The sequence below is a fragment of the Alosa pseudoharengus genome, unplaced genomic scaffold (assembly GCF_046254945.1).
Source record: "Alosa pseudoharengus isolate Yale_2024_CS ecotype anadromous, Long Island Sound unplaced genomic scaffold, YU_APseudo_1.1 YU_APseudo_1.1_scf_6, whole genome shotgun sequence".
Lineage (NCBI taxonomy): Eukaryota > Metazoa > Chordata > Actinopteri > Clupeiformes > Clupeidae > Alosa > Alosa pseudoharengus.
Window position 1 is genome coordinate 2,927,512 of NW_027468848.1, and position 22,500 is coordinate 2,950,011.

The window sequence follows — 22,500 nt, forward strand, 5'->3', positions numbered from 1 at the left end:
ACCGGTCACCTGGTGTGTGTGTGTTTGTGTGTGATGTATTTAGGGGGGGGGGGGGGGGGGGGGGGGGTACAGGACTACAGGTGTGACTCAGGGCTTTTCTACACACTTCTCATACGTCCAAAAATTAATTTATGGTTTTGTGTTTGTGCCTTCCTGACTACGCTAGTGTGTTTGTGTAGACGCCTTCCTGACTACGCTAGTGTGTTTGTGTAGATGCCTTCCTGACTACGCTAGTGTGTTTGTGTAGACGCCTTCCTGACTACGCTAGTGTGTTTGTGTAGACGCCTTCCTGACTACGCTAGTGTGTTTGTGTAGACGCCTGACTGACAACGCTAGTGTGTTTGTGTAGCACCTTCCTGACTACGCTAGTGTGTTTGTGTAGACGCCTTCCTGACTACGCTAGTGTGTTTGTGTAGACGCCTGACTGACTACGCTAGTGTGTTTGTGTAGACGCCTGACTGACTACGCTAGTGTGTTTGTGTAGACGCCTTCCTGACAACGCTAGTGTGTTTGTGTAGCACCTTCCTGACTACGCTAGTGTGTTTGTGTAGCACCTTCCTGACTACGCTAGTGTGTTTGTGTAGACGCCTTCCTGACTACGCTAGTGTGTTTGTGTAGACGCCTGACTGACTACGCTAGTGTGTTTGTGTAGACGCCTGACTGACTACGCTAGTGTGTTTGTGTAGACGCCTTCCTGACAACGCTAGTGTGTTTGTGTAGCACCTTCCTGACTACGCTAGTGTGTTTGTGTAGACGCCTTCCTGACTACGCTAGTGTGTTTGTGTAGACGCCTGACTGACTACGCTAGTGTGTTTGTGTAGACGCCTTCCTGACTACGCTAGTGTGTTTGTGTAGACGCCTGACTGACTACGCTAGTGTGTTTGTGTAGCACCTTCCTGACTACGCTAGTGTGTTTGTGTAGACGCCTTCCTGACTACGCTAGTGTGTTTGTGTAGACGCCTGACTGACTACGCTAGTGTGTTTGTGTTGTATCTGCTGTATCTGGTTGGGTAGTTTGTGTCTGGTGGAGTTGGGTAGGTGTGTGTGGTTGGGTAGTTTGTGTCTGGTGGAGTTGGGTAGGTGTGTGTGGTTGGGTAGTTTGTGTCTGGTGGTGCTGGGGTGTGTGTGTGTGGTTGGGTAGTTTGTGTCTGGTGGTGTTGGGTATGTGTGTGTGGTTGGGTAGTTTGTGTCTGGTGGTGTTGGGTATGTGTGCGTGGTTCGGTAGTTAGTGTCTGGTGGTGTTGGTATGTGTCTGTGGTTGGGTAGTTTGTGTCTGGTGATGTTGGATATGGTCTTGCTGTAGAGTCTGTGCTAATATGTTTGTGTTTGAGTGCTTGAGTGTGTGTGGTTGTGTAGTTTGTGTGAGTGTGTGTGGTTGTGTACTTTGTGTTGGGTGTGTGTGGTTGTGTAGTTTGTGTCGGGTGTGGTCTGGCTGTTGAGTCCGTGCTAGTGTGTTTGTGTGAGTGTGTGGTTGTGTAGTTTGTGTGAGTGTGTGGTTGTATAGTTTGTGTGAGTGTGTGTGGTTGTGTAGTGTGTTTGTGTGAGTGTGTGTGGTTGTGTGAGTGTGTGGTTGTGTAGTTTGTGTTAGGTGTGTGTGGTTGTGTAGTTTGTGTTGGGTGTGTGTGGTTGTGTAGTTTGTGTGAGTGTGTGTGGTTGTGTAGTTTGTGTGAGTGTGTGTGGTTGTGTAGTTTGTGTGAATGTGTAGTTTGTGTGAGTGTGTGTGGTTGTGTAGTTTGTGTTGGGTGTGTGTGTTGTGTAGTTTGTGTTGGGTGTGGTTGTGTAGTGTGTGTGGTTGTGTAGTTTGTGTTGGATGTGGTGGTTGTGTAGTTTGTGTTGGGTGTGTGTGGTTGTGTAGTGTGTGTGGTTGTGTAGTTTGTGTGGTTGTGTAGTTTTTGTGGTTGTGTAGTTTGTGTTGGGTGTGGTGGTATGGCTGTTGCTTTCCTGACTACGCTAGTGTGTTTGTGTAGATGCCTTCCTGACTACACTAGTGTGTTTGTGTAGCACCTTCCTGACTACGCTAGTGTGTTTGTGTAGATGCCTTCCTGACTACGCTAGTGTGTTTGTGTAGACGCCTGACTGACTACGCTAGTGTGTTTGTGTAGCACCTTCCTGACTACGCTAGTGTGTTTGTGTAGACGCCTGACTGACTACGCTAGTGTGTTTGTGTAGACGCCTTCCTGACTACGCTAGTGTGTTTGTGTAGACGCCTGACTGACTACGCTAGTGTGTTTGTGTAGACGCCTTCCTGACTACGCTAGTGTGTTTGTGTAGACGCCTGACTGACTACGCTAGTGTGTTTGTGTAGACGCCTTCCTGACTACGCTAGTGTGTTTGTGTAGACGCCTTCCTGACTACGCTAGTGTGTTTGAGTGGCTGTATCTGGTTGGGTAGTTTGTGTCTGGTGGTTTTGGGTATGTGTGTGTGGTTGGGTAGTTTGTGTCTGGTGGTGTTGATATGTGTCTGTGGTTGGGTAGTTTGTGTCTGGTGATGTTGGATATGGTCTTGCTGTAGAGTCCGTGCTAGTGTGTTTGTGTGAGTGTGTGTGGTTGTGTAGTTTGTGTTGGGTGTGTGTGGTTGTGTAGTTTGTGTTGGGTGTGTGTGGTTGTGTAGTTTGTGTTGGGTGTGTGTGTTGTGTAGTTTGTGTTGGGTGTGTGGTTGTGTAGTTTATGTTGGGTGTGTGTGGTTGTGTAGTTGTGTAGTTTGTGTTGGGTGTGTAGTTTGTGTTGGTTGTATAGTTTGTGTTGGGTGTGTTGTTTGTGTTGGGTGTGTAGTGTGTGTTGGGTGTGTGTGTTGTGTAGTTTGTGTGTGTGTGTGTGGTTGTGTAGTTTGTGCTGGGTGTGGTGGTCTGGCTGTTGAGTCTGTGCTAGTGTGCTGGGTGTGGTGGTCTGGCTGTTGAGTGCTTCCTACCTTCTTTGGTCTTCACCTGCAGCTTCATCGTGTCGCTGCTGAAAGTGGCCGTCCCAAAGTCACAGACGCGGAAGGTCAATCCCTTCACCAGGATGTTAGACGGTTTCAGGTTTCTGGACGTGTATTAGAAGGACAAGTGAACACACTTCACTTGGATCGTCCGTCCACAGACTCTTCAGGTGCTCAGTTTCTCAACAAACTATCTGCTGCAATTTATAATTATGGGGTCGGATTTGGTTTAGGTGATGTTCAGCAATTGTTCAATAACAATTTTACATACTGAATTTGAATCTCAACCGATAATCAGTTAAGTTTCTGTGAGCGAACTATCCAAGTAAAGTGTTACCAAACTTTCTTCAACAGAAAACCGAGCACGCTGTACATTCTTCCATTTCCTCCAAAGACAGTAAAATTGGATAAAATTTCTCTAGAGACCTGTGGATGATGTGCTGTTTGTGGAGGTAGGTCAGAGCATCGGTCATCTGTCCGAGGAATGTCTGGATGGCCTACACAAACAAAGAGCGGGAAAATTAAGGGGTTCACCCGTTATTACGACATCCCGTTATTACGACAACCCTCTATTACGACATACCGTTGTTACGACATGCCTCTATTTAGACATGCCCCTACTCCGACTTTTTTTAGTACCGCTATTGTGACATTACCAATCCTCATTTTCAGTTTATCTCTGCAGTTCCTGTATCCTATCAAATTCCAACATCCTAGATGCATGGATGAGCTGTAGTCATGTCATCTGCACCTGCAGCTACATCAACAATCCACCCGCCATCCACTCCAAACAATGTTTTTCCCAATAATTGATATCGGCACACATTTCAGTCAAAACCTTAGGTGATTTTGAACTGGCCATGTGAATAAATGTTACACATTATGTAAAACACAGGTAGCTCTCCTCATTTTATTCTCTAAGCTCTCAGGGGAAAACGGTCGGAAACTCCATGCATCAAACAAACTCTGTGCGTGCAGGCTAGTAGTCCTATATTAATTAATTAATTAATGGCCGTCAATCAATGGCCATTTGTGCAAAGACGGGCAGAGTTCTTACGCTCCAGTAGCCTGAACCACTTCAGTGAACGTTCAAATAACCCCCAGAGTTCAGTGTCCAAACTGGGTGTGCAATAAATTCAAGTTGCTTATAGGCTATTGCATTTTAGAGGACAATGATAAAGTCCTGTGCAACGCATTTTGGCTTGCCAGCAGCTTGGATAAACTCAATTTACTACACAATAATGTAGGATAGGCCTATATCTTACATGCCATGCGTGCAGTTGTTGAATTGCACATAATGAATTGGGTGTGTTTTGATTTTGAGAGAGACTGGAGAAGGGCCGTATGTCTTACAGCAACTGCGATAATCGATAAACTGTGTTTCTTGAAGGCTATCCTTACCTCCAGATATCCACATCTAATGAGGGTCGGCGACTATCCAATACCCAATACTATTTGCAATACCCTCAATATACATATTGTTGGAAAGCTTAGTGTATGGCCGTTCGTGTGAGTACAATAACTTAATTTTGTAAATTTTACCAAAACTACTGGTTTCGCCTTGCAGGGTCACATTTCATTTGTTGTCTTCGTCTTTTTTTTATTCCAAACAATTCGTAGGTATCCATACTCAAGTCTAATTACCACCAGACACAAATAATCATCACCTAGGTTAAATCCTCTCTCTCTCTCCAAAATTCTTCCTCTGAGATGCACGCGCTATAGGCTATAATTTAAGCTACCCGACATTTCAAATATGACTCTCTAATCAACTTTTTTTAGCTTTTAAACACAAAAAACACACTGTTCAACGGAGCTGGGGTGTGTGAGGCGCACTCTTAGTATAAGTAATACTCTTTTGATCCCGTGAGGGAAATTTGGTCTCTGCATTTATCCCAAGCCGTGAATTAGTGAAACACACACAGCACACAGTGAACACACAGTGAGGTGAAGCACACACGAATCCCGGCGCAGTGAGCTGCCTGCATCAACAGCGGCGCTCGGGGAGCAGTGAGGGGTTAGGTGCCTTGCTCAAGGGTCAGGGTTCGAACCGGCAACCCTCCAGTTACAGGTCCGAAGTGCTAACCAGTAGGCCACGGCTGCCCGAAACTCTTGGACTCCTTGAGACGCGACTAACCTTTCGGTTGAAGTTCTTGTGTAGGCTATTATAGAATCCAATCCTGTTGCACCTGCAATTTATCAATGTAGCCTTTTATTATTTTTTTGCCATGAATCGTCTGAGCTGTGATGAAATCGTGTGTTGTTTAAAGTTGGGATGATTACTGTAGGCCTAGGCTACTGCCCATATTGGAATAAAAAAATAAAGGCCCACCTTAGGCCTACTTCGCAAAAGTCCACTCCGTTGAAAAATCCTGGCTATGCCACTGTTAATGACCTCATGTCGGAATGGCAGGACGTTTGGAAAAAAGGTCAAGTGCTGCTACTCCGACAATGGAAAAAAAAAATGTTGTCGCAGTAGTGGGACGCTTGAAAATTAATGTTAATGCCGCCACTTCGACAGTTAGACGCCAATGTCTAAGTAGTGGCATGTCGGAATAGCAGCATGTAACCGAAAAATTTTTGTCTTCAAATTTTCACAATCCATTTTCACACTTAGATGACATCATAATTTATATAATGCATAATTAAGACTGGGACTACTATCACTTGGAGGTCAAATGTGAGAAAACACTGGTAAAGAGGGTATTTTGCCTAATTTTTGGGTGATGATTCTGATTTTTTTGTTTTAAACCTGCTAATTAGCATTTGCGGCCTAAAACTGGCCTCCATAGGCAACATAGAACGGATGAATAGGGTACAAAATTTAACTCCTTGATATTCTTATGAAACTTTACTACTGAAAATATATGTTTATGGATGTAATTTAACAACATCTCATTAATTATGCACTAATTTGCATACATTCCAATTACAAAAAAAAGAGACATCTGAATATTGGATGAATATTGGATGAATATTGAATGTAGTCAGGTTCAGGTTTGTCTTCAAAACTTTTTCTGGATTCAGAGCCTTAAAAGAACGGCTTGTTCAAGCACCAGTCCTAGGTTATGCCAATTTCAGTCATCCCTTTATCTTAGAGACGGATGCAAGCCATGCAGGATTGAGGGCAGTTCTGTGACAAGAGAAGGATGGGTTACGGCGACCAATAGCCTTTGCTAACCGGGGCTTGTGGCCAAGTGAGAGGAACATGTCAAATTATAGTGCCATGAAACTCAAACTCCTTCCAGTCAAGTGGGCAATCACGGAAAAAAAATGTGAGTTTACCGTGTACACTGACAACAATCCCCTCCAATACCTGCAGTCAGCGAAACCAGGTGCTCTGGAACAGTGCTGGGTTTCTCAGCTTGCCCTCTTTGATTACAACACGAAATATCGTCCGGGGACAGCTAACTGCCGATGCCCTTTCTAGGCTTCCCACAAGCCCCACTAACGGGGCAGCTGTGGCCTACTGGTTAGCGCTTCGGACTTATAACCGGAGGGTTGCCGGTTCGAACCCCGACCAGTAGGCACAGCTGAAGTGCCCTTGAGCAAGGCACCTAACCCCTCAATGCTGAGCGCCGCTGTTGTTGCAGGCAGATCACTGTGCCGGGATTAGTTTGTGCTTCACCTCACTGTGTGTTCACTGTGTGCTGAGTGTGTTTCACTAATTCACAGATTGGGATAAATGCAGAGACCAAATTTCTCTCACGGGATCAAAAGAGTATATATACTTATACACTAACACTGTGCGATCTGTGTCACATGGCCTGGACTCTCTCACGGGCTTCTTTTCCTGCCGCAATTGCATGTCCTGTACTTCGATCACTAAGACCAGCCAATTCACAAGCTACTCCACTGGCAAACAATACAACATAAGAAAATTCATTACATGCAATTCCACTAATGTAATTTACTTGTTATATTGCCCTTGTGGTTTGCAATACACAGGCTGCACAAGGAGACAGCTAAGAGTCAGGCTCAATGAACACCGCAGTGCTATTAACAGGCCAATCGCCAGTTGCGCGTCATTTCACAGAAGCCAACCACTCCATGTCAGATCTTAAATATTTAGGAATAGATAGGGTCTCTTCTACCCGTAGGAGGAGCTGTACAGGACAGATGCTCCTTCAGTGTGAAGCACGCTGGATTTACTACCTTAAAACGGTACATCCACATGGGTTAAATGACGACTTTGATTTGTCTTGTTTCCTTTGAGCTGTTTAATCTGAGAATGTTCAATCTGCTTACTATATATCCGTATATCCATCTATTGTTTAATATTCACTTGCTCATTGTTAATCTTGTTTCCTTATGTTTTTCTTGTTTCTCCATTTTGCATGTAAAAAATATTTTTATTTTATTTTTTGCATTAACTTCACTACTTTCTATGTCTAGGTCTACTGTAACGAAGAGCCTGAGGGCCTTCTTCTCTCATGTTTCTCTGAGTCTACACTTCAACCTACCTAGCTAGGGGTCAGGTTGATTGACAGAGCTGCAACCAAGTAGACGCAGACTATAAACAGGCGCCACGTCATTGTATATGGTTTGCACTGATGAAGGTCTGAGGACCGAAACGTTTGTCACCTCACTTGGTAGCACAGTGGTTGATGGATTAAACACTTCTTTTATTTATTTTTCAATGGCAAACAATGGTGTGCGAGTTTTCTTCCATGACTGACTACACAGCCTGGACGCCGTAGCCAACATGCAAGCCTCGAGTGCACCTATCCAAGACTCTTGGATGACAGAATCGTGTATGGTGGACACTAGGGTTGGGCACCGAAACACGGTTCTAATATGGCACCGGTGCCGACGCAAACGGTAGTAACGGCATCAGATAACAACGTGGATTTCGGTGCTTAAATAGCGTTTTTTTTTTTTTTACATGAGGCATCACTGCATGTCATGCGCCATCTCTAACGTCTAGCTCAGATGGAACACTGGATGTGTAAACCAGAGGGGTGCACCACATGGGCGAGGGCGAGAACCCAAGTAGCTTACTTTAAAGCGATATCGCGAGCTCCTGTCAAAATCTAGCAGTGGGCCTAACTACACACAAGCAAAAGGCTATGAAACAACACCAACAGTAGCCTACTGTATACCTTACACAATATCCTTGCTAATGCGCTAACTGGCATTTATTTGAAATGTTATCAGCAAAGTTGTAAGGTAAAAACTTTATTTCACGGTGTGTTCTAAACAACATAATGACATGATATTAATCCTTCATGTGCATGAGGCCCATATAGCATCACAATGAATATGAAGATCATGTTAAAGCAACACCAAATAACTTTTCCTCTGTCGCACGCACTATTTGTTTATCCAGCACCAGCTTTGCAAATAACAATGTCCACAGACAATGTAGAATATGTTGCATGATTTTATTAAAGTAGGATGTATTGCGACATCAGATGCAAGTCAAATTTGTAGTTTCTCATGTCTCATTCCATCGAACTACAGATCCGCTACCCGATCCGGCAAACTTACACAGTGCGGTTATAGCCGATAGAGGGCCGCGAAGCGAATGCAGAAAGTGCTGTTCACTCAATTACGAGTTGATGAACCATTGAAACGATTTTGGAAACATTATTTTAAGGTACAAAAAACTCTTTGGTGTTGCTTTAAGTTAGCTGGCAAAAACATAAATATGTAGGTTACATACCTGATGTCACTGAGCTGTCAAAGAGGCTACGAAACCATCTCCGTGGGTTATCGCTAATTAAACTCAGCTGACTGGTGTTAGCGCATAGCCATAGTTGCTGTTAAAATGCCTACTAGGCTAGCGCTGGCAGTGTTGCCACAGTTACCTTGAAAAAGTAATCTGATTACTGATTACTCCTTTAAAAAGTAACTTAGTTACTTTATTGATTTTAAAAGTAACTAAGTTAGATTACAAGTTACTTTATTAGTTACTTTCAGCAGCTGCCGACAACACCCCCACCGCCTCAACATAAAAATGATAACCGGTTTTGCCAATACTCACTATATTGGAAGTGCATTTTAACAATGTATAGCAGACATCCCAACCTAACCTACTTAGATACTGAAATGCAGATGTTTGTTCAATAATGTCTAGTCAGTAAACCAAATAAGGAAGGCCTATTGATAGCAATTGTGATAGTAAAATATGTAGATTTTGGCAGTTTGGCCTTTTCATGTAGCCTTGGCAACTAGCCATCTAGTATAGGCCTGAGTAATATGCAAATGAAATTACACTTGTTAAACTCACCTCAACAAGTCTTTTGCAATCATTTAACCCGCCGTGAGCAATGCTAAAGTCACTGTTACAAACAGTGCAGTGTGCAAGACTATCATTATGTTTTACTGTTATGAGACAATTGGGTACACTTTTGTGTAGTCTGATGTGAAATGGGTCTTAAATGTTCCTTTTTGAGAGGCACTGACTCGGCCATGACGCTCCTGTTCCTAGATACACTAACTGAACTGATTAATTAAGTTCGGGAGAAAAGAGATATAAGCCCACCTACACTGAAAACTGATTGGTTGATTTAGCAAAACAGACCAGGATGCTCTCTGTCTTGGATGCGCTTCAGGCACACACGCACCACTCCTCTCTCTCTCCCTCTCCGTTGTGTGCGCGTTAAACTTAGATGCACACGCGAAGTGCGGTCTGGCTTGCGTGCTCTTGTTCGCTCTAGGTTCCGGGATATTTTATGTAATTTGCAGGTGTCAGGATATCAATATGTGGGAGACTCCCAAAACTTCGGGAGACTTGGTTGCAAATTGCTCCGGGGACAATGTGATCCCTTGTAATATAGGTGACATACAGTATGTAAGTGACTTTGGTCAAGAAGTGTCTGCTTAATGTAATGTACATGTACACTCTTTTGCAAGAACCATTTTCACGGTCGCCACAAAATCCAGGATACGTGGGTGTCCACGAAGTATGAAATTGTGGACTGTCTGGATGGAATTGGCACACACTATAAGATCAGGCCGTATGGGGAGGAGGGCCCCCTTAAGACCATGCATCGCTCCGAGCTTAAACCTGTTCCCACCGGTCAAGATTCATCCAGCCCACCAGCACTGGCTGCTCTACCAAGTCTCTGACATGGTTTAGTGTCTGACCAATGTTTTCCCTTGAGTTATTTGTTTTTTGTATTAGTTCAGGCTGTGAGAGGGCCATCGTGGTTTGTCTGTCTGTTTGTTTGTTTGTAACTTTTATCCGTGGTTTGTCTGTTTGTTTGTATCTTAAATTCTTTTGTTTGTTAATTTTGCTGCTACTGAGTTTTGTGTTAAAATGTAGGAGAAGCGTAAAATGAGCCTAACAAAGAATTTCACTACATACTGGCATTTCACTACATATACTCTGGCATTTCACTACATATACTCTGTCATTTCACTACATATACTCTATAATTTCACTACATATACTCTGTCATTGTCATTTCACTACATATACTGGTAACACTTTATAATAACTACACACAATTCATCATTTATTAAGCCTTTGTTACTTATTAGTTAATGGTTTGTTCATCATTAGTAATTTCTTGTTCATACATAATTTATCATCAGTAAAGCATTTGTTCACACAATTATAAATGGTTTGTTCATAGTAAATAAGCCTATCCAAAAAATATGTTTGTAAGTACATAATTTATACTTAATAAGTAATGAAACAACCACTTATAATGAAATCATTTTCTTATTATAAACCAGTTGCAAACTATTACAAAATGCTTTGTTCATCATTTGTAAAGCATTGTTCCTATGTTAATTCTCATAAATAAAGTATTTGTACACACAGTTATAAATAGTTTGTTCATAGTAAATAAGCCTATATCTAAAATATGTTTATGAATTATTGTTAATACTTAATAAATTATGCAATATACACATGCACTAATGATTAGTTAGGGTGAGGATACATATTTTATAAACCACTTCCTAATACTATAATTCATGATTAACTCAGGGGTTACAAGTGGTTAGTCAATGATATTTTGTGAGCTTATCTAAAGTGAGGGCTTTCTATGCCTTGCAACACATTTTCAAATGAGTTGTAAAGATTACATTCACATTCATTCATTTAGCAGACAAGCGACGTACACATGTCAATTAAATTGAAGGCCATTGACATAACAGTGAAAGCCGGGAATCGAACCCCCCAACTTTTCAAGCTACTGAATGCTAGTCCAGCTCCTTATCCACTACACTAACTTAGCCCAGATAGAAACCCCTACAACTATGCAAGAGTTTCTGTTTTCTTCTACTACACACTGTTATTAAACATAAACTATTATTAAATGCTGTATTCTTCATTTGTAAAGCATTATTCCTACATTAATTCTCATCTGTAAATCATGTTTACACACAGGTAAAAATGGTTTGTTCATAGTAAACACGCATATCTATATTATATTTTTGAATTGACTGTTGTAATACCACTAGGCAGAGGTAGTGTAGTGGATAGGGAGCCGGGTTAACATGCAGTAACTCATAAAGTTGGGGGTTCAAACCCCGGTGTCCACCAATGTGGCCTTGCACTTTAATTTCACTGACATGTGTAAGTCGCTTTGGGTGAATCTGTTGGCTAAATGAATAAATGCAAGTGTAAACTTTATAACTCATTTGTTAATGTGTTGCAAGGCATAAAACGTCCTCACTTTAGATGAGCTCACAAAATATAATTAACTAACCACTTGTAACTCCTGAGTTAATTATTAATTATAGTATTAGAAAGCTGTTTATAAAATATGTATCCTCATCCTAACTAATCATTAGTGCATGTGTACTGTTAAATAATTTAAATATCACTTAATAAAAAACATATTATTGCATCATTTATTAAGTATTAACAATAATGTATAAACATATTTAAGATATAGGCTTATTTACTATGAACAAACTATTTATAACTGTGTGAACAAATGCTTTACTGATGATAAATTAGAAATTACTAATGATGAACAAACCATTAACTAATAAGTAACAAAGGCCTAATAAATGATGAATTGTGTGTAGTTATTATAAAGTGTTACCCATATACTCTGTCATTGTCATTTCACTACATATACTCTGGCATTTCACTACATATACTCTGGCATTTCACTACATATACTCTGTCATTTCACTACATATACTCTATATAATTGTATGTGACTAATACATTTAAATTGAATTGAATTGAATTGACAGCCCCAGTGACACGGCTGCCCTGAGTGGAGAAGTCGCCTCCTTCAGCTGAGAATGGAGAGAGACGTTAGCACGTTAGCCCGTTAGCCTACCTGCTTCCCAAAAGGCCTCTTCTCATCTCGCTGGTAACTGATGGCGGTGGAGAGTGTGTCTGTGTACGGGCAATCCATCACCACATTGAGGATCACTGAAGATATCTAAGAGAACATACATTTCAACATATATAATGATATTAAACGTCAAATGATGAAACTAGACAAAAAAAGAGGGGTGGGGGTAAAGCAGTTAAATAGGCTAGCCTATGTGGAAATTTCACACCACACAAGTTTTAGTAAAATATAAAATTAGTTTTTCATGAAAAGGGAATGACCATGAGTTCACCTCTTTATCCCAGGATATGAACATCTCTCTGACGCGGACAATGTTTGGGTGCCTAACCTCCAGAAGGGGTAGTGCCTGCAGAAGCACACACACACACACACAAGCACCCTCAGACAGAGATTGTCTAGCCTAGACAACTTAAAAACACCTTAAGTAAGATCAATGTGATGCTTATTAGGGCATTTCTCAGATTTCGGGCCTATTTGGGTAACTGAAATTTTGAAAAATAAAATTCTAAATTTTACTAATTAGTATGCATCAAGTTATCAGTCATTTTGATAGTAGTAACCTTGTGAGCTTGGTTGAGACCACAATATAAGGGAATCTATGATTTTTTGTCATTTTTCAGGTAAATGTCATTACCATCACATCATCTAATATGTACATTTTAAAGATGAAATGGTCAATCAATGATCAATCAATAATCAATTATGGTTTCACATGAAGTCTATTTTATCTTGAACTTATTAGAATTGTTGAATTTTACTTACAACATGAATTATAGTCGTTGAAGTATCTTATTTTTTGATTTTTTCACTCGACCCTGGCTTGGAATTTCATTTATTTGAAATAAATGCCATATATCATATCTGTTTTCATCCAGTGGCAATTTAGACTGTCCAACATTGTCAAAAATATCTAATTAATGTAATTTATTGTAATTTATACATAATCTATTGGCAAAAATATGCATGGTGATGGTGATGACATTGCAGTTCTGGTAATGACATTTGTTGCGGTGATGACAAATCACTGATCGTAATCTATTGCAATTAAATGTTTATAATTTAGAAACCCAAGTTGAACTGACTTTGTGAAAAAAAAAACTTATTTCTTTTAAAAAGAGTACTTTAAATGTATCTGCAAAAATGTCATCACCAACACAGTCGTCATTACCACTACATTTCAAGCTATAATGTGCTGGTAATGACTGTGCTGGTGATGACATTTATACCGAAAAACTACCCTGAGAAGCAAAAATTATCACCATGCAAGTGTAGCTAGCTTTCTACATGTAATGTACATCATTTAAACTATTAAAATAATTTTAAAATTTCAGGAATATTCAAAAATACAGAAATACAATGCGTATGGTAATGACACATAATAAGTGTACATGCCCAAAACGAGGGATAAAGAGTAGATTTTCTTATGTTTCTGGACATCAAGGCATCAATATTTCTGCTTGACACCCATGTATTCCACTGTGATATTAGGTGACCATGGTTACCAAATATTTTTTTGATGAAAAAACAGTAGCAAAGTGCTTTTATGTAGAGTGTGCTGGTAATGACGGCTAAACCATGGGACAGGTATACATTAAGCAAAATAAAGCAGGAAATGCATATATATGCATAATGTGTGCATGCAGTTCATTAGTTCAGATAACATTTAATTCATATGCATGATTTTTTAAATTAATTTTTGATAAATAATGTTTGAGATATGGCACAATATGTGAAAACTCTGGTTGCGGACAACACCAAAACACTGATATTGTACCATAAAAAACCAATAAAATGTGTCTAAATCATGAGTAGGAGCAACCATTAAAAAAGTCTAGGCTTGTTTTTCTTTATACTAATTAGTGATGCTAAACATTATTAGATTTAATGTGTTTTTAATAGAATTACACCCTGTGGACAGAAATAGGCCCCAATTCTGGGAAATACCCATTAATTCAATGAGCGACAAGTATTTCTAGCCTACCTCTTGAAGAGTTTCGTTGGCTCTACCGTCGTCTAAACATTCAATCTGGAGCAAACGTGAAAATGGAAACATGCCATTAGGTTAGGAGGCTAGACTATGTAAGGAATGCTTTACTTTATTCCCAGTGCCATAAGCTTAACATTAGGGTAGCAGGCTAGCAGCATGGTGTAGCCTGTGTCTACCTTCTTTAATGTAAGTTCCAAACCGCTGTTTCTGTCACTAACAAGTAATGTTGTTCCAAAAGAACCGGGGCACATGGCGTCTAAAATCTGAGAAAAGGGTAATGTTGTTAATGTTGCCAGTTAATGAAACAAAGATGCGATAAGTCAGTAAAACAAAACATTTTATAGGCCTATAGCATAAGTTGTTAGGAGCGAAACCCGCTAAATTGCAATAACGTTAACCTTAGCCTTTATGTTTGTATGTCACAAATCAACACATCGTAATGTCACTGCATTGCATGTTTACACTGTATTTACCACGTAATTCTCCATATTTCATCTCACTCGAAGAGCACAGGAAAAACGTGCGCAATCAAAGCCTGCTCTGAAGATAAAGTGTTGTGTTTCGAACTGCCCTTGGAAACCAGAGAACGCGTGGGTATGTGAAACACTGCGCATGCGCTCGGCATCCTTACTCGTTAGAACCAAATAATAGCCCTTTCACACTGCATAGAAAAATGTTTTATCTACCGCTCTGACACTGCCAAAACCCCGCGATTTTATGTAGGCCTACCAGAATCCAGGAACGCCTGTCCCTTTCACATAGACCGAGGCGGAACGGCGGGACGAAGTGTCTCGCCAAATTTACTACCAACCACCCTAGACATTTTGCCGAGAAAATTCGTTCCGACACCTGTGTGAATGCTTTAAGGCGGAAAGGGCAATCTGTGCGGGCATTTTGATGCTAGGCCTACACCACGTCCAGCCCACCACAGGAGATTGCAAATCTGACTGATTCACAAATTCACAAAATCTCCAGTCATTTAACGCCTGCTAGAGTTGACTGTAGCTCGGAATGCAATCGGTTGCATAGGCTATCCTAAATCCAGCGATAAAACGCATGAACTCTGAGCATGAACTCATGAGCGTCTGTCCTATATGTATATTCTCTGATTGTAATGTTTACAGATATCTAGATATCTACAGAAACATTTATTTTGTATTTGGCCTGTTATAGGCTACAATTGTGTATGAATGGGTAGGGAGACGGGCGCAGAATGTAATATGAATACATTACAGTTAGGCTACTTTTCTCGGGAACCGTTTACCACAATTATAGCGACTAACATCGTTTAAAAGCTAAGAAAAAGCTTTTAAACGATACATGTGATACGTGTGACGTCTCTGTGAGTAGGGTACTTCGCGAGTAGTTCAGCAAAGAATGGGTGAATCTGGCTTTGATTCCCTCTCCAAAATGTTCCAGTTCTAGGCTGACCAAGTGTTCTGCTGCATAAAGTTGAGCGAACAAATGTGTTTATTGTACAGAAAAATATACACAACCTACTGTCAAGCAGTCAATTGGCTACAAGCAGCAGGGATGTATAGTGGAGGCATAAACACACGTAAACGCCGTTTACGCACCTCCTGAATTTCGGAAATTGCGTTTACCTCTAAATTGCGAGTCGATTTTTTTTTTTTTTAATGGATATACTGATTATGCCAGAAAACGGCTTGTACTCAACGTGAATGAGCCACAGAAACAATGCGATTGAGGTTAATTTAGTGCGCAGTAGATTCATGTAGAACTATGCCACTGAGGTACAGTGTTGAAATGATTAGGTTACTTCAGACACGAATTTGGAGGTCAGCTCTACCTAAATCAGGATTAATGCATTATCATACCGGATATGTAATCATCCCTCCTTGTGTAACCTCAGGTGGCTTTTAACACCATGTCCTATTCTCTACACCTGACTATCATATGCATTTGTCATGTATACAGACCTTACTGTCCTGTATCTGACCCTAGGCAGATAAGTCAGGCCCTTGAGTCGTGGATCTGCTCGAGGTTTCTTTCTATCTCCAATTCTAGGGAGTTTTTCCTCGCCCCTGTTACTCATGGGCCTTCTTTTCTTCTCTTCTCTTCTCTTCTCTTCTCTCTGATTGTCTAACACTCTGTTAAGCGCCATGAGACATGTGTAATGTTTGGGTGCTCTATAAGTAGATAAGATAACAGGTTGTTATCTCATGCATTCTTTGGCATCCAAGCCACTGAAATCTAGTGACAATCTTGTCAGCTAGTTAGTGTTAGGCTATAGAAATGTAACCAATCACGGGAAATCGCTTTTGCGATGTAAAATGAAATGAAGTTTAATTTATCATAATTAGCCCATCAATAAAATACAATCTTGGGTTCAAAGTCATCACCCTTAGTGTTTATTAGCGTAAAGTTTTTTTAGTCAGCTATCTTCACTTTCACTCTGATGTGAAACCACACAATTGTGCCATTGTGAACACGTTGTGTTAAGGGGTCAGATTGCGCATTGTGAGAAGTTCCAGACAGAGTCCTCTTCCTCTTTTCTGTGACATCGTGTGAACTTCCCAGGTCACATGACATGCTTTGGCCTTTGCGCCAGCCCTGTAGGTCAGGCATAGAATACTCAGCGTCATCCTATTTAGTACACCGCCCAACCAACCCACCAAGTTCATTCACAGAAAGCAGCGTTTCATGTCACACCACTGAGGACAGACATGGATGAGAACCAGCCGCTCACTCGACCAGACGCACCACAGAGAGGGTGAGTGTTTCAAATCTTAGTCTTATTCATGACTTTTACTGTATTTGTTCAGGGGATTTCTTTTTCTCAGTTTTACGTTTTGTTTTGATCGGACACACTGTGTGACAATCTACTGTTGTTAGGTCTTGTGAATGTATTTCAGGATCTTCTGGTTTTTACTGTTATCAGTCAGTGCTCACTGTAGTGTTAAACACACACACTGTAGTGTTAAACACACTGCACACACACTGTAGTGTTAAACACACTGCACACACACACACACTGTAATGTTAAACACACTGCACACACACACTGTAGTGTTAAACACACTGCACACACACACACACTGTAGTGTTAAACACACACACTGTAGTGTTAAACACACTGCACACACACTGTAGTGTTAAACACACTGCACACACACACACACTGTAGTGTTAAATACACTGCACACACACACACACTGTAGTGTTAAACACACTAACTGCACACACACACACACTGTAGTGTTAAACACACTGCACACACACACTGTAGTGTTAAACACACTGCACACACACACACACTGTAGTGTTAAACACACTGCACACACACACACACTGTAGTGTTAAACACACTGCACACACACACACACACACACACACACACACACACACACACACACACTGTAGTGTTAAACACACTGCACACACACTTTAATGTTAAACACACTGCACACACACACACACACACACACACACACACACACACACACACACTGTAGTGTTAAACACACTGCAAACACACTGTAGTGTTAAACACACTGCACACACACACACACACACACACACACACACACACACACACACACACACTGTAGTGTTAAACACACTAACTGCACACACACACACACACTGTAGTGTTAAACACACTGCACACACACACTGTAGTGTTAAACACACTGCACACACACACACACACACACACACTGTAGTGTTAAACACACTAACTGCACACACACACACACTGTAGTGTTAAACACACTGCACACACACACACACTGTAGTGTTAAACACACTAACTGCACACACACACACACACACACACACACACACACACACACACACACACACACACACACACACACTGTAGTGTTAAACACACTAACTGCACACACACACACACTGTAGTGTTAAACACACTGCACACACACACTGTAGTGTTAAACACACTAACTACACACACACACACACTGTAGTGTTAAACACACTAACTGCACACACACACACACACACACACACACACACACACACACACTGTAGTGTTAAACACACTAACTGCACACACACACACACTGTAGTGTTAAACACACTGCACACACACACTGTAGTGTTAAACACACTAACTGCACACACACACACACTGTAGTGTTAAAGACACTAACTGCACACACACACACACTGTAGTGTTAAACACACTGCACACACACACTGTAGTGTTAAACACACTAACTGCACACACACACACACTGTAGTGTTAAACACACTAACTGCACACACACACACACTGTAGTGTTAAACACACTAACTGCACACACACACACACACACACACACACACACACTGTAGTGTTAAACACACTAACTGCACACACACACACACTGTAGTGTTAAACACACTGCACACACACACTGAGTGTTAAACACACTAACTGCACACACACACTGTAGTGTTAAACACACTAACTGCACACACACACACACACACGCTTATGGCGGTGGCCAACTGAACCTCCTGAGCTGCGTCTTCCCTCTGCATTTAAAGCGTAGCCCACCTTCTTTGATTATGTCCAGAGGAAAGGACTCGTCATCAAATGATTAATTGTCGTCATGTGTCCTCATGTGGTTCTCATGATTGTCTAAGTAACAATGGGTCATGTGAGCATTTCATTGACAAAGGTCAAGAGCAGTTTGGTTGACAAAAGGTTTGGCATGATCAAAGGCTGCGGTGATGATTAAAATGAATGTTAAAATGCATACACTCTAAAATGTTAAAATACATACACTCTGGAATTTCTCACTACACACACACTAACTGCACACACACACTGTCTCTCTGTTCCTTCAGTAATGCCCGGCTCTACCTGGCTGCGTTCTCTGCCGTCCTGGGGAACCTCAACTTCGGCTACTCCCTGGTCTACCCCTCTCCGGTCATCCCCCAGCTGCAGAGGGGCGACGACCCCCGGCTCAGGATGGACACTCAGGAGATCTCCTGGTTTGGGGTGAGAACCACGCACCCAGGGGTGCCCCAGGTTTCTTTTGGACACACTAACTGCACACACACACACACACTGTAGTGTTAAACACACTGCACACACACACACTGTAGTGTTAAATACACTGCACACACACACACACTGTAGTGTTAAACACACTAACTGCACACACACACACTGTAGTGTTAAACACACTGCACACACACACACACTGTAGTGTTAAACACACTAACTGCACACACACACACTGTAGTGTTAAACACACTAACTGCACACACACTGTAGTGTTAAACACACTAACTGCACACACACACACTGTAGTGTTAAACACACTAACTGCACACACACACACACTGTAGTGTTAAACACACTGCACACACACACACACACACTGTAGTGTTAACTCATTGAATGCCAAGCTGTTTTCTGAAGCTTTGTGCCAGCAATCTAGACCATTGTTGATGACTTTTGTTCAGCCACAGCATATTCTGTGTTATAGCTATGAACACATACAATGGCTCGTTTAAAAGGTGAGACTTTAAGCTCTCAGTGGGTGCAAACCGTGTATTTCTACACGCCTCTGTTCCTGAGAAATCCCAAGCTAAACAGTGGCTAGTTTTCATCAAAATCGCCTGTAAACTTTCCGGGAAGTGATCAGCGAGACCTCGCGAGACTGCCACCTAGTGATAGACCCACGAAAATGGCCTGGTTTTGAGATGACGTGCATGCGTCACTGATTCGACCCAAAGTGGCAACCGAGTTATGATAAAATGTCCAGATAAAATGTCCACATTGTGTGTTTTCATGAGTTTTCGATCGTCATATATTTCATTCCCATTCATCACAGAGTTCCCAAAATCACATATAAGATGTGTTAGAGTGTCTAGTTTCATAATTTTAAAAAAAAAGGCAAAAACCTAAAATTAAGTTTTTGTCACTCAACGCATGGGAAGGAAAAACGTAATATTACGTTTTTGGCACTCAATGGGCCCTATCATGACATTCTAAAGTGCATCGTCACTCGTCAAAAGTCTATTCAAATTTAGTAGGATGTCCAGTTCACATTGGGAGGGGTTTCGCTATCAAAAGTGGAGCGCATGGCGTAACAAGGTGTTCCTAGGTCTTTTAATCAGTCATATGGGTGTGTTTGGGGCATAACATCATTTTAAACCAATGAGAATGACATCTGTCATTCCCTTCAACGGCGCAACGCGCGATATGTCAAATAAATGCATCGGTATTTTGGCATTCAAAGGCGCATTTGAAGGAGGCTGCTTGCGAGACCGTATGGAATAGTCATTCTTAAACCATGCTTTACTAAAACCTAGCATAGCCTTCACGCATTTGCACTCGTCTATTATTTGAACTCATTGGCAAAGTGAAACTAACTTCACCAGATAGTTATATGCAGTTACTTTCACTATTGACTGACAATGGATTACCACCGAAAACATAGGCTGGAAAAAGCAACACTTACCCTAATATTGCTCAAATGACTGAATAAAACAACATTTATCCTGCAGAGGAGTTGCTTATATCTCGTGACAGTGCGTCTTCAGCTGTGCTCCATACGTGTCTCTCGCCTCTCCCCTAATCACTTTTAACCGTCATTACCAATTTGCAAATGATGGTGAATAACTACTCATCATGAGATGTACAGTATTTCGTAATATCTTTGTTCTAATAATGTTTCCCATTGTAATCCTTTGCATGGACGTGCGCTGGTGTGCGTTCATGAATGATAGAAGGATGGTGCGTGCACCTACCAATATGACTTGACATGCGCTCTTAAAATAGCATATGAACAACTCGCCATTGACTTCTGACCAGGTTTAGGTGGTGTATGATAGCGATTTTTAGACAATGCGCTAGTCCCCTCCCTAGGTTGTTAATTGCCACACCCCTGGGCGCAATGCTTAAAAAATAAACGTGCAAAATACAGAATTCAACTTTGCGCGGGCGAATAACGAACTTTACGCCATGCGCTGGTGACCCAAAATACAGCCCAATGAGTTAAACACACTGCACACACACACACAGAATCGAGCACCCAGGGGTGCCCCAGGTTTCCTTTGGAATGTGTCTAGCTAAAGAATATTTAATCAGGAGAACAAAGATTTCTCTAGTGATTCATTGGTCTCTCTGATAATGTCATATCTGCGGGGTCAAGGGCGCGGGAAGGGGGGTGCTGAGGGTGCTGCAGCACCCCCTGCTGGCAGGAGATAGATTTATTTTTAAATAATTAATTATATTATATTAATTATAATTAAATAATAATACTGTCTGACATTATTTATATTTTTGTATGTGAAATGATGAGTCAAATAGCAAAAAGGGTTATGGATAGGTTCGAATATAGGCTACTAAAAATTAACAGTTATAGAGATCAACGTGAACGTGAGTCAGTTACTGTAAGAACCATAGCGTGGTTTCATCTATGTGATAGCTATCAAGTGTAGCCTACGGTTGATATAGGCCTACATATTCTATGCGATTTACACGTTCAAAAAAACCATGGATAAGCTGAAAGAAATTTAATTGTGTTTTACAGTTTTGCAAAAATAATAAATGCAAAGCTAGTGAAATCATTTCACTATCCTAGTCGCTAAGATAGAAATTATTAGGACACATACTTGCTGGAGACGACACACTTTAGGCTATTCAGAAATTATTTGCGAGATCATTGCAGCCTGATTATTAGCCTATATTTAAAGCCTAACATCTCTGGTGTGGTTTTGATCAGAAAAGTAATTTTCCTTAGCTATACTGAAATAGGCTAACGATGTCAAGTGCGCTTCTGTGGGGTTAGGGTGGGCGCAGTGGACTCGGAGTGCTGTCGCGGAACATTGGAATTTGTGGCTGCCCAGGACTTTTCTAAAACTTCTCGCTATCACCTGCACACCGCACTAAAATGACGTATTTAGCAGTCAATATCCTAAACATGTCCAGGGGTGGGGGGGGGGGGGGGGGGAGAAATCATCGGACATCCATTATTTTTGTTATTCAGCACCCCTGGTCAAAAATAGGTTCCCACGCGCCTGTGTGGGGTCAGAATTAAGCAGCCAGGGATGCTAAATTAATATTGTGTAAGAGTGTCCAAGAGTGTTTAACACTACAGTGTGTGTGTTCAGTTAGTGTGTTTAACACTACAGTGTGTGTGTGTGTGTGTGTGCAGTTAGTGTGTGTGAATTAAGCAGCCAGGGATGCTAAATTAATATTGTGTAAGAGTGTCCAAGAGTGTTTAACACTACAGTGTGTGTGTGTGTGCAGTTAGTGTGTGTGAATTAAGCAGCCAGGGATGCTACATTAATATTGTGTGTCCAGGGTGTGGTTTGGTTTCACTTTGGTTAATATTGTCT

The 22,500-nt window shown here is 41.2% G+C and overlaps 2 protein-coding genes across 3 annotated transcripts in view; one reads left to right on the forward strand and one right to left on the reverse strand.

Annotated features, from left to right (window-relative positions):
* Nucleotides 1–2,863: 2,863 nt before the first annotated feature.
* On the reverse strand, nt 2,864–12,515 carry LOC143106425 (serine/threonine kinase-like domain-containing protein STKLD1). The gene is made up of 4 exons (XM_076270698.1): nt 12,460–12,515; nt 12,171–12,275; nt 3,343–3,413; nt 2,864–3,020 (listed from the first exon to the last, which is right to left on the reverse strand). Exons 1-4 carry the CDS (start codon nt 12,481–12,483, stop codon nt 2,864–2,866), a joined length of 357 nt encoding a protein of 118 aa, XP_076126813.1. The 5' UTR covers nt 12,484–12,515.
* A 4,294-nt stretch (nt 12,516–16,809) lies between these two features.
* The window catches only part of slc2a6 (solute carrier family 2 member 6), a 20,209-nt gene continuing 14,518 nt past the window's right edge, over nt 16,810–22,500 (forward strand). For both annotated transcript variants that reach the window (XM_076270188.1, XM_076270189.1), the window contains exons 1-2: nt 16,810–16,909; nt 18,994–19,147. In XM_076270188.1, the coding sequence (XP_076126303.1) occupies nt 16,863–16,909; nt 18,994–19,147 (201 nt within the window). In that variant the 5' untranslated portion in view covers nt 16,810–16,862. The remainder of the gene's footprint in view (nt 16,910–18,993; nt 19,148–22,500) is intronic.